The sequence below is a fragment of the Peromyscus leucopus genome, chromosome 19 (assembly GCF_004664715.2).
Source record: "Peromyscus leucopus breed LL Stock chromosome 19, UCI_PerLeu_2.1, whole genome shotgun sequence".
Classification (NCBI taxonomy): domain Eukaryota; kingdom Metazoa; phylum Chordata; class Mammalia; order Rodentia; family Cricetidae; genus Peromyscus; species Peromyscus leucopus.
Genome location: NC_051079.1, coordinates 58921300 through 58934651, shown reverse-complemented (window position 1 = coordinate 58934651; position 13352 = coordinate 58921300). Strand labels below are relative to the sequence as shown.

General features: G+C 35.9%; 1 protein-coding gene across 2 annotated transcripts in view; it reads left to right on the top strand.

Annotated features, from left to right (window-relative positions):
- The window catches only part of Dcc (DCC netrin 1 receptor), a 1151759-nt gene that overhangs the window by 1015125 nt on the left and 123282 nt on the right, over nt 1-13352 (top strand). For both annotated transcript variants that reach the window (XM_028864828.1, XM_028864827.1), the window contains exons 16-17: nt 6743-6838; nt 12023-12255. In XM_028864828.1, coding sequence (XP_028720661.1) covers nt 6743-6838; nt 12023-12255 — 329 coding nt within the window. The remainder of the gene's footprint in view (nt 1-6742; nt 6839-12022; nt 12256-13352) is intronic.

Here is a 13352-nt window from a genome sequence, read left to right as displayed (position 1 = left end):
TTCATTGTTAAATTCTCACTGAGCAGTATCTGAGTATAATACACATTTACAGCTTTTCTATGTCTCCCATGTATTGATCTAACAAAGTGCTATCTACTGGGCACCAAAACAATTCTTTCTTTCACCTGATCTTCTTATTGATAGTAGACCTTAAGTAATTAAATAAAATATACCATAATTTTACACCTTAATCTTAAATAATTCCTCATAGAGACTATAGTAGTTAGTATCTATAAGAATGGCTAGTGAACAAATCATGTTGTAAACTGACCTTCATTTGTATAGTGTTTCCAGAAAAGAAAAAGAAATCTTTGCTAAAGAATGATTTAGGTTAGATATTAATTAAATTTGCAAAGGAGTATATGTAATGAAGTTGAATTGAGTGTATTATATGAATTGAATCTTCCTCAAGTATGAATTGCTTGTCCTTTTTAGAGATCAATGCTGCCAGTTGTATTTACTCTCCACCCATTACACTTAATTAAAAAGTTTATGTCCAGGAGCATCAGAGGTATATCCAGGAACACTTTGTGTCCCACCATGATCCAGTGGAGCAGCCTTCATTCGGTGGTTGTGGTAGTCCTGGTCTTTTGCAAGAAGCAGGTGTTTGCATTAGGAAACAGCTAGCATTCTAATTTTCTCTAATTGAATTGTTGGCAGTGTTGACAGAGAATGGAAAAGATGGAAGAACATGGATCCTGGGCCCCGACAAGCACTTGGCATGAATAGGGCCACTGAGTGAAGTACATAATCTGTAATGAATAAAAGACTCTGGGCTGTCAATCTGGCACATGCCACTGGCATTTAATTCACACAAAATATTAATTAAAAATAATGAAGTTCTTCACACTGGCATTTGTTACCAATCATAGCATCTCAGTCCACCCCTAAGGTTTCTCAATTCACTCCCTGATTCCCAGAGAGCAACATTCATCTCTAACCTCCCGAGAAGGATTAACACAGGCTCTTAGAATAATGAGTCTCTTACCTCCCATGTCTCTTGGGATGGACACCAAGACTTCTTCTTATAACCATACCCTTGCCTTTTACAACCCTATAATCAATAAATGTGCATTTATCTCCCCCCATTCATGACACTCAAGCAATAATGGGCTGAGTCATTTATTTGTGCATGCCCAGAGATATTATTTCTTTAGCTTCCTAAAAACAAAATCTAACTGTTGTAAAAGAAACCTTGACCAAAGATTAAAAACAAAAAATTCTGTTCAATACTGTGAAATATGTGGACTCCCACAGAATATCTATGACCAAAAATAATTCCCAGGGAAATCTACCAAGATCCAAATCCCTCCTGTATGATTAAATCATATTAAATTCAAATGAGAAAACTGCCACACTTTATTTGCAGAGACAATTGATACATTTGTCAAGCTTATGTCTCTGCAACATTTCAGCAAGTACCCAAAAATAAATTTATTGTCATAATTGTCATTAAGCATATTCCTGAACAATGGAGGCTGACCACAATTAATGATTAATTCATTTGGAATTCATTATGATAATAGTAAATGTGTTTAACTCATTTGATGCTTCCATAGTGGCACTGATTCTAGGCCATTCTTTTCTCATTTACTGATTTTAAATGTTAAAAGCTCTGAGCATGTGCAGGAAAATAGTTCCACATTGCCCTCTAGCGGTAAACTGATGAAAAAAATTAATTTCTTGCAAATTGTGGGGGAGAACATTCTAGATTCTCAGGACACTCTGACAGCATCTTGAGCTCAAGATACATTCAAAGAATTTCCTTCCATCCACACATAAGGAAGATATTAAAACGTTCTGCGCTTTCCATAAGTTTGCCAACAAACAATTAACAAGTTTATCTTCCTTGTTCAGGCACCGTCAGTAGAAGACCAGACATAATGTAGAAGGGGAAAAGCCTATTGTTTCCTCTGTATGTCCAGAATGTGAACAAAAGCGTAATGTGTAAGCTAGCCCCAAAGCTGGATCTCAGAGTGCAGATGGTAATGTTGGTGATATTTATAGAAGTAAGTGATTACACTTCCAGTCAGGATCGGAGAGAAAACAAGAGAATCCTTTTCCCTGGCATGCCCAGATTGACTGCCCCAAGTAGCCGGACTTCTTAGAGATTCATAGCCCCTTTCAGTAGCTGGGAGGAGGATGCTTGTAGACAGAGGCTTCACATAAAGAACTAAAAAAGTGCACTCACCATCCTGACCATAGTAGGTCTAGATTCACAAGGATCTATTTGCCAGCACGAATTGATTAGTTTATCTAAATTCTTTACAAATATTTACAGGGTGTCATTTTCACACAAATATCTAGGTTTCCAGAGAATTTGACTTGCTGACACCACCTTATTTGGACTAATAGTATCCTCAAACTGAATAATAGTTCATCTTCAGCTCCTAGTAATCTGTTCACCTTCTCATCTCTCATGCAGTAACTGAGTTTAGCTTTCTCTCCCTTGTTCACAATCATTAAACAAAAGGAAACAAATCTACAAGCAACTTAGGGCAAACAATTAGCCTAGATCCTGCATATGTGAATAAAAAAATCCTGGCCTCATTGTCACACCCTTAATAAATATCTAGATAAATGCAAATGTATAGGTTATGAGGTCGAGCTAAATTAAATTTTAACCACAAAAAAGCCACTTCCTATTTCATTAGGGTAATACCAAATATAAATGTTTTTGTCTTGATGTGTAGATGAATCATCTGTCTGAAATAAGAAATTAGATCTAGTAGTCACTGTCATAACTAGAATGGGTCATTGTCACAGTAAGTGTTTTTCTACCTTATCTAAGTGTGTTTTCAGCATTTCCTTGAAATATTTTTACTTTCTATGACCTCTACTTAGACCCCTCCTTCTTCCACAAGCCCTAATTCAGAGTAAATATCTGCTGAAACCCCTTCACAGATGACCTGATCCTTCATGAACATTTCAGGCCTCTAATCTCAAATGGCATTCAGAGAGCATACTGTGTATTTTATTGCGTAATTTTATGTAGTATTTTTTCACCTCTTCAGAATTAACTTACTAAGCTAATAAGAGAAGTTCATGTTTTACAACCAGTCTTGAATCTCAAAGAACACTTGACATTTGATTATTGATTACTTCCTTAAAAGTAAACTACTTTGACAATAAACATACATGTGTGCATAAACGTGCATGCACGCATGAGAACACACACACACACACACACACACACACACATGTTTCTGTGTTCAAGTAGAAGCAATTCATCACATGGAAGTTGAAAAACTGCATGAGATATGAACTTATTTCAGTTTTCTTGCTAAATTGTGGTTTGGGAGACATTGTTATTTTGAATGTCGCTGTCATTAACATAATATGCTTAAATTACGTTCAAACTTCATGAAGAAAAACCAACCTAACAAATTTTCAAAAACCATTAAATATGGACTTGCTCATTTGAAAGCCCCGTTATTGTTATATAAATACTTTAACAAAAAAAACCACATACAACACATGTGTACTTTCAACTGGGTTCAGCATGTTTCTCTTCTCTGTTTGTTGTGTTCTGGCAGCTATAGGTTAGTCCCTCGTAGCAGGAATCTTAAAAGTTTTCTTATTAATAAAATCAAACTTGGAACAGGTACTGGGGTGAATGCTGGAAGATCAGAGAAGCAGAACAAGCCACAGCTACCTCACCTTGCCGGATCCTCAGCTGATCCTGTTTCCTCAGACTGGATGCCTCTGAGTCCTCATCCAGAATGAATCTCAGCTGAACTACTGCTCAAAAGCCTAAAAGCTTAACCAGCCAAATGCTTCTAGTTTCTGGTCTTCACGCCTTATATCTTTCTCTTTCTGCCATCACTCCCTGGGATTAAAGGCTCACTTCTTGGGATTAAAGGCATGTGTCACCATGCCTGGCTGTTTCCAATGAGGCCTTGAACTCACAGAGATCCAGAGGGATTTCTACCTCTGGAATGCTAGGATTAAAGGCGTGTGCTACCACTGCTTAACCTCTATGTTTAATATTGTGGCTGTCCCATTCTTTGACCCCAGATAGGTTTATTAGGGTGCACAATATTTTGGGGAACACAATACCACCATAGTCCCTGCAGAATAACTTTAGAGGGCAGTGATGACTTTCATCTGAGACACTTAATGCATGGTTGTTTCTCTGAGCCGTTGTGAATATTTAATGCATAGATTAATTTATTCGTTGAGATGATAGAGTGACAATATTCCATTTCTCTCATTCAGTTTTTTCTTTCAGGAATGTTTAAAGTGATCCTCATGCTATTTGGTCACACTTGAACAAAGTTTGTTTAGAAATATCATGATAAATGCTAATTTGCTTACCATTTTCTCGGATAGTAATGTGATTATCTGTCAATCTCAGAACTGACCAACTGCTTTTATTCTTTAAAACATCTCTATAAATTAGTATGTTCATATATATTTCAGGGAGTTGATACACTGAAGTTCATTAGAATATGAGTGTCCTTAGTGATCAATAGAACCTTCTATGCAGTAATCATTGAGGGGCTAGAGAGATGGTTCAGAGGTTAAGAGCACTGGCTTCTTTTCCAGAGGTCCTGACCTGAGTTCAATTCCCAGCAACCACATGGCTCACAACCATCCACAATGAGATCTGGTGCCCTCTTCTGGCCTGTAGGGATACATGCAGACAGAGCACTGTAAACATAATAAACAGATAAATCTTTAAAAAAATAATAATCCTTGAATCTGTTGACAGGAGATTGCTGTTGTCAATGGCTGGTTTCTTCCTTTCTAGTATGTCAGGATGGTCCAAACTCAGTTGTCATGTTTCCATCTTCAAACTTAAGATGCCCAGTTCTACAAAAGCTTTTGCCAGTTACAGTCGGTAACTTCATTTTATACAAGCTGCAGCTTATACACTAAGGATGCTTTGTACGATCAAGTCAATGCTTCTTGACTTCTTAAATTTATAGAACTATGAAAATACAACACTTATTTTTATTTTGAACATTTTTCTAATTCAAGTTTGGGAACTTTGGACCTTAATTACTATGTGTTAAGTCTATGTGTCCTGCAATCTCTACCAAGACTCTTGCTTAAAATAGCACAGTGGATGTAGAATTGTAATTCTCACATTTGTTCACTGGTTTATCTATATTATGCTCGCCTTACAATGGCAATAACAGAAGTTCCACCATCATAATAATCCCTCAGTTGAATGCTGTATATATACTACCATTGTGATCAACTGATTTTCTGATCATTATAGTATCATAGCATAAGCCTTTACAGAATAAAATCTCTCCTAACACTTAGTTTTAGGTCATTGACTTTATTCTTCTGAAGTTAGGTTTCAGATCATAGTTTCCTTTGGTCATTTTGAATGCCTAAAACTCATTTTCTATTATTTCTGGTGGTCAATAAAATGAAATGCAATGGTTGTTTGGAAAAAAAAAATGATAGTTTGACTGTTCCCATCCTTTATATTTACAATTAATTTTGACTAAACAGAAAATACTTTAGTTATAATTTCTTATCTAGAATAAAAAAACAAATTACTGTAATTCTGTCTCATAAGCTATTACTAAAATTAAAATTGATAATGGTCTAATTCTGCCCGGATAAATCATATATTGTTTTTATTTACATTCTCAAAAGATTAAGTCAATGAACAGCAATGTATCCCTCTGTATTTATTGTGTCATTTGTGATTTTCTTCTTTAAGTACTCCACCGTGTATTTTAGTGTCTCACTCACCAACTTTCATATTTGATACCTTCTTCCATACCATTCTGAGTAACTCTTACTTTCAACCTTGATTTGGTTTTCTATTCTTTGTGTTGAGTTTGTTCATCTATTTACCCTTCATTTGTAACAATCACTCCTCCATCTGCATCTGTGAACTAGGAAGTGTGGCTCCCACTCAGGTCCTGTTATAATTTCATTCTGTTGTTATGAATACCATGAACAAAGGCATCTGTAGGGAGGATTTATTTCAATGTATACTTCCAGGTCACAGTCCATCATTGAGGAAAGTCAGGGTAGGAACTGAAGCAGGAACTTGCAGCATAAACCATGTAGGAATGCCATTTGCCAGCTGATTCTCTGGTTCATGATCAACTATCTTTTTGTACAACCTAGTTTCACTTGCCTGGACTGTGTATTGCTTCCCACAATAGCCTGACTACCTTCACATCAATCATCAATAAAGGCAATCTCTACAGACATTATCACAGGACAACCTGACACCGATGGTTTTTCAGTTGAAATTCTTCTCAGGTGCCTTAAGTTTGTGTCAAGTTGACATGATTTAACTATAATTGGTTTTGTCATGAAGCAAAACTATACTGGTCAGTTCTAAGTGCTAGTATTTGTTCCCTAAGCTAATATGTCCCAGTTTCTTAGGATTGTTCTCATTTCCAGTATGATGCCCACTTTTGGTTTGACTGGCACAGATATGGCCAACACTTGGGTTATTGGACTCACAGATGATAAGTCACAAAACCCTGTGTTTTAGAGTTGGAGGACCAACATCATCACCTATCCTGTATACACTGTTTAATGCTGTTGGTTCCCCATCTACTTATGTATTCACTGCTCAGATGATGATTCAGGAAGATGGGAAGTCTCTATCTCCATTAGAGCTGGTAGTTCCCAGAACGCAACCCACTCATTTTCAAATATCAATTTATTTTAAACATTATATTAAATTTGTTTTCAGGAAATGTTTACCATAGGCATTTCAATACACTAATTCACATGTCCAATTTGTTTCTGTTTTCAGAGTCAAGTTCTCATTATGTAATCTCCTTAAAAGCTTTCAACAATGCAGGAGAAGGTGTCCCTCTCTATGAAAGTGCCACCACACGCTCCATAACAGGTATGTACCTATCGTCAATGCTCTTGTGACAAGGTGGTCAGTGCTTGGATGATTGTGAGAAGGAACACATTTTTTTTAAAAAAAGAACGCAAAATACAAAAGAGGAAAAGTATTAAAAGAAAATACATGAAATTTCCATGAATATATGCAAGCATATGTACACATTATCTTTTGAACATTTGGGTCCACAAATGAGTGGGAAGGATTTATTCTATACATTAGAGTGTATATTTAGAGAATTCAGGCCTTGCCTTCACAATCATCTTAGAAGTTTCATAGTTTGGTTCTCTGATATGATTCTTCATTCTGTTAACCAGTTTGTCTCAGACACTGCCATTTGAGCAGGAGGTTTGTGATCTAGGCTCTAAATAGCCAATGGACATTTGTTTCTTTCAACATGAACCTTTAGATAGGTGACAAGGCTAAGTGAGCTGGCATCTTGAGGTTGATTTGATTAGTCCAAGTCACAAAGAGGAAGCCTAAACTGGGGTATAGGTCATCTGGCAGTAGACACAAAAGGGACTTGTTGATTCCAAGGCTCATTGTCTCAAGAATGGAAAACAGCAAGCAAGACCAAAAGTCACTGATGAAGGCTGTTTGGTTAATAATACTGTGCTTATTCAAAATCAGAGTATGTGGATACCCGGAAAAATCACATGTCCATCTTGTTCCTAACAATATTGCTCCCACCAATGTGTCTAAAACATGGACATAAAAAAGTTATATGTCTTCAATTAATACTTTGTGCATATCTCCTATATCCCCAGAAAACCACATCCTTCCAACTTCATTTGATTGTCCATAAATATTCACTTTAATTAAAATACAGGCCTGAAGAGGGCAAGCTTCAGACTTAATACCAAGCATCAGAGAGAAAAATTACTGGAGTATGGATTCCAGATGAGGATGCATCACTGGCTGGAGAATAAATGTTAATACTACCTAGATGTTTAATAATACATGAAGTTTATATAGTTTGTTTTTTCAAGCCCACAGTTGCCATTCACAGACTATGCTGAGAACGGTTTGTGTTTTAGATAGTTTCCAAAGATGTTATCACTTACTGTTATCCAGATTCTCTGAAAAAGTGGTTATTTCAGAATTATTGAATGTTGACTATTGTTTCCAAAGTCTGACATTCTCCCCCTATCCCCCGCCAAAATACAAAGACAAACAAACAAAACAAAAACAAACTTGTGAGCTTTCATTTGAGACAATATCTTTTGTTATGCCACCAAAGGTGTTTATGAATACGTAAAGAGAGTAAGCATCACCATGGAAACTGTTTGCTAACAAAAGTATCACCTTCATAGTTAGGAAAATGATGTGCATTGAGTTCTAGAAGTGAAACTAAGATACAGAATAATAGGTGAGCATTTGGAATTTTTTACTCTCCCTTTCTCTCCGATGGTCCTAAAAGTGAGGCTCCCTGGGAAATAGCAGGGTACTCTGTGTCTGCACCTGGGATTCCCTTGGTTGGCCTTATGTATGTCATCTCTTTCCTGTACCTGATAAGGAAACTAAGCAGTTTCTCATTGTCGAGCCCACACTGAGCTATGATCAGGTGACACAAAATTCCATCAAAGCCAGTCTATCAAAGCTTTTCTCTTATTAATACAAAAATTAAATCTCACGAAGAGAGACTACTGGGTATAAGCATGAAAGACAGTTTTCCAGAAGAACGTAAGAGTAGTGAAAGGGGCCGAGTTCAGATAAAGTGAAGGTAGACTGTGCAGAAGGAAGTGTCTGTGGTATTCACGACTTTCCCTGTGGCATTTGCTGTCAGTTTTTAATTCCTAGCATATGGCATTGCCGTAGTGTTTTCTCAAACACCAGTGATCCATAACACGGGTTTTATTTTCATGTTATAGCTCTGATTCTAATGGATCTGAGAAATGAAGTGATGCTAAAGTGGGAAATTGTGTCATGAAATTTCTTATTGAAAGAAAAGCCAGGATTGGGCTGCAAAGGAATGTGTGAAACAGCCTTTTCACAATAAAGAATATGCATTTTCCTGGAAGTAGAATTATTTTTATGCATTCACACAACATGGAGAACAAAGGGCAAATAAATGGAATCAAAGGCTAAGGCTCTGAGAGAATCTCCTATCAATAAATGTGTCATATTGTCATGTAAAAAAACATTCTCTGTCTTTGAGTTGTTGCAAAATATTCCCATGAGAAGTCTTGGAAAAAATCCAGCAAAAAGTAAACACAAAATATATCAAAGGCAATGAAAGCATCAGGCTAACATAACCATCGAGCCCTGGAGCATCCTAAATGCATGTGCTGGTAGCCTTTGGTGAGCTCTGGAGTCTTTTCTCAAACTGGGAATATCAGTTCAAGCTACCGAAACTTCCAGCTTAGCCCCACATGGGAAAATTCTCTCTCCTGCCTTCAAGCTCTTTATCTCTTATTGTTGTAAGAACAAGTTGCTTTCCATCAGGAGAAGGAAAAGGGCAAAGAATAATCAGGAGTTAATGAAGTACATTCTTTGAATTTATTTATTCTCTCAACCATTTTAGTGAGGTTTAAGTGAAGTATAATCCAGTTGAAAGCTATTAATTTTAAACCTAATTTAAAATGAGTGTAATGACTAAAAATTGAGATTTCCAAGCTATGTTAGGAACGGTTTCTTCTTCAGTAAAATTACATGTATGTAATATATATGTATATTATATATAATACATAAATGCTCACATAAACATGCAAATCTTCATGTAACTCTGAAATTCAAGAGCATATAAGGCATCCTCACAAAGAAAAAAATATTGAAGAACTGTTTAATAGCAAAAGGATGCTTTCACCCAATTACTCAAGAAATTCCTGATTAGGGAATAAAAGAACCCTTGCAATATGTGTAGCATGTTTTCACATCATTGCTCGCTGCCTCCTAGAATGCTCTGGTCTGCTGGAAATTTAGTATATCTGCTCTGTCCCTCATAGTGGGCATTGAGCTCTTAGGGCCACTGAATGATTGAAATTGGCTGCCATAAAAATGAATAAATGTTTAAATACTTATGTAGTTTAAATTGATAAAAAGCCATAGAACATATTGTTATTATATTATGCAACAAAATTCTAGAGGGATTATCATGGAGAATGATGAAAAATTTTATTCACTACGATGGGAAATAAAACTTGGCCATTGACAGAATTTTCTGGATTGCGTTAGGTCCATGGATAAATCACAATAGATATGATCACAATTATTGCTTCAAATACAGTAGGATCATTCTGTAATGATAAATAAATAATAGCTATGAACAACTTTATTTTCTAAAATCATAACTAGTAGGATTGACTATTATCATTTCCTAATACAGGATCACTTGACTTAAAATCATTATAAATGATGCATGTGAGAGAAACTGTTTATATGAACTAAATGAAACAAAGTAATAATATAGGTGGTAACCCATGACGTGGATAAGTCAAAACTAGTCCATACATTGGACTACTCTTCCTCGATGCATAAAATTCTTCTTTCAAAGTCAGGCAAGAATAGAAATGTGACAGGCAGTACTTGCTTGAGTTAGGCAAAAACATCTTCTCTTGTTAAACAAACATGCTCTAGGATTGCAATCCTTGTCGAGGCAGCAGCATCCTCTGCTCTCTCCTCATCATGGCAAGGATTCATTTGGCTTTAAAGGAGCCCTTAATAAACAGAGACATCAGAAGAAATACAGAAAGCCTGGGTTCTGTCATTAAAATTTTAATCCCAGATATCTCTCTCTCTCTCTCTCTCTCTCTCTCTCTCTCTCTCTCTCTCTCTCTCTCTCTCTCTCTGTCTGTCTCTGTCTCTCTCCATCTGTCTGTCTCTCTCTTGCTCTCTCTCTCCTCTCCTTTTGTTCTGTTTCTGTCTTCAGTTTTTAAAATATTTTCTCCAAAACCACAGACCAGTAACATGCTAAATAATTCATTGGAAAGCACAGTGATGAATAGAGGATGAGAATTTGAAATTCAAGGAAAAGAGGCAGTCATCGACAGAACAGCCAACAACCACTCAGCTTTGAACCTGGCTATTAAAAAAAATAAACTGGATAAGCTGCTGCTGACACTCCTCTACATTTTATCTGATCTCATTCCCTTAAATGACATCAAATGTCCAGTCTTAGAGTTGTACTGTCAGCTTCAAATTTTTTGTTAGTGAGATTCTTTACTGTGTCATATAAAGGTCAGTTTTTAAACCTGTTATCTATAAATTTGAATGTCTCAAAATGGAGTGATTATTATTGCCACAAAGTATAAGCTTCTGAGATTGTGGTCATCCCAGCATAATGTAAGTGTAAGGGTTTTGAAGAATTTTGTAAAATCACACATCACTCTTCAGATCCAATCGTGTTATTGATCAAAGCATGTGCATATCTTAGTGGAAATCTCATCACTCTGAAGGTAGTTAATTTGTCTTCCTATCCATTGATGCACATTCTTTCCACTGAACTTGCAGTTTTAGAATCAGGAATGTAATATAGGAATGCCTGACTGGACTGAAAATGGAACCAACCTGTGCGTGTGAACACAGAAAGACGAACACTTTCAGTTTAATATTACAATCTCAGAAAACCTGCTTACTAGTTGTCATCTCACACCAAATTCTAGTGCATCAGATGTCTATTGACCCTTGTGACCATGCATATCTGTTTGCTCTGGTTTTATGCATTGATAGAAAAACCAATGTATATCAAGGTTCTTTCATTATATTCTGTGTGTTGACTGAACAGCATTTGTAGAGATATCTAGACAATAGTAAAAGGAGCACAAATAAAGTCAGAGATAAAGAAGAAAATTAAGGTATCCAATAGGATTTATTTCGATTTCAGAAAAAAAATAGCCAGAAATATTTTTATTGTTATTTCAAATCATTGATAAATCATGAATCTGATAAATTAGTATACAAAACCTTGTAAGAAACAATGTGCAACATTCAAACAAGATGGGATTTTAAGACATATAATCTACTTAGAAATAAATATAAGAAAGTACTGTTATTTTTAACATAGCAATACTGTTCTTATTATATTTTATGATTTAATTAATTGCATTTTTTTCTGTTCTTCTCATGTTCCCTTTCATCGTTATTACCATGCATTTAACTCATTGTGATGTGTTATCACTGGTATTTATTTTAACTCTTTGTTTGCACATTTATTTGTTTGTTTCATTTGGTGGGTTTTTAACCCAGATCCCACTGACCCAGTTGATTATTATCCTTTGCTTGATGATTTCCCCACCTCGGGCCCAGATGTCTCCACCCCCATGCTCCCACCAGTAGGTGTACAGGCTGTGGCTCTTACCCATGAGGCTGTGAGGGTCAGCTGGGCAGACAACTCTGTCCCGAAGAACCAAAAAACATCTGATGTGCGACTTTACACTGTCCGATGGAGGACCAGCTTTTCTACCAGTGCAAAGTACAAGGTGAAAGTCAAACTGATTGCATGAAATTTAAGATTATCTTTCATATGTTTGGTGTGTTGTTTTCAGTGTTTCCTGGTCTGTCACAAACTACTTTTCTACAGTGACTTTCACATACTAAAACAAGGCATTTTAATAATGGGATATCTAAAATTAGTTAAGAAAAATTATGCCTTTAGAAATCAACAAAAGGCAAGGTAAGAAAATATCAAGAGCTGCAAAATTATGTTTCAATCCCACCAGATGCTTTTTGCACCAGACATTTGCTTCTGTGAAGAGGAAAGCCATTTTTCCATTGGAAATAACAGAAAATCCAAGAAAATCACCTGAATAGATTTTGATATGAATCTTTTTATTTAGAATCTAGATTACCATTGATTAATACCACACACCCACTTAGAATATAACAGGGAATAAATGATGTGAAGATAATTTATAACATCCTAGGAATGTATTATAAGCCATTAACATTGATTTCCTTATTTAGCTTTGAAAATCCCTTAAATTAACCAGAGTTATATCAGCCTCCTTTTCATTTACCAATTTCCAAATCATTTCATACTTGTCCCAGAGATCCTTAGTGAACATAAGAGACTGTCACTTCGCTTTTCCATCTCTCCTGAACAAACTCAGCAATTCTAACAGTTCTTAACAAAGAAAGGCACATTGCCTTCTAAGCACAAGACCACATTGACATGTTTAAGTGGTACACAGTTTCAACACATTAGAAAGATCAGCAAGCACCTATTCAGTATGTAATAGTTCTAGATCATTTGTTCTAAATAAAGTTTTTATTCTGTTTACTTAAATTATATAACTTGGAATACTTTATGCATCCATCTTAATAGATGTGTCGTTGGGAAAAAATCCATAAATGGTTTATGTAAGGTAACAAAGCTGAAAGTTAATAGTTTATAAGATAACAGGAAATGAAGAAGAAAGTTTAACAAAATAATCTCAGCACTCAGGGACCAAAGCAGGAGGATCAGCAAGAATTTGAGGCAAGTCTGGGCTACAGTATGAGGCCTTTTGTAAAATAAGAAGAAGACGAATATAACCTAAGGGATCCAATAGGTTAACCCTAGCTCTTTGGTTTCCTC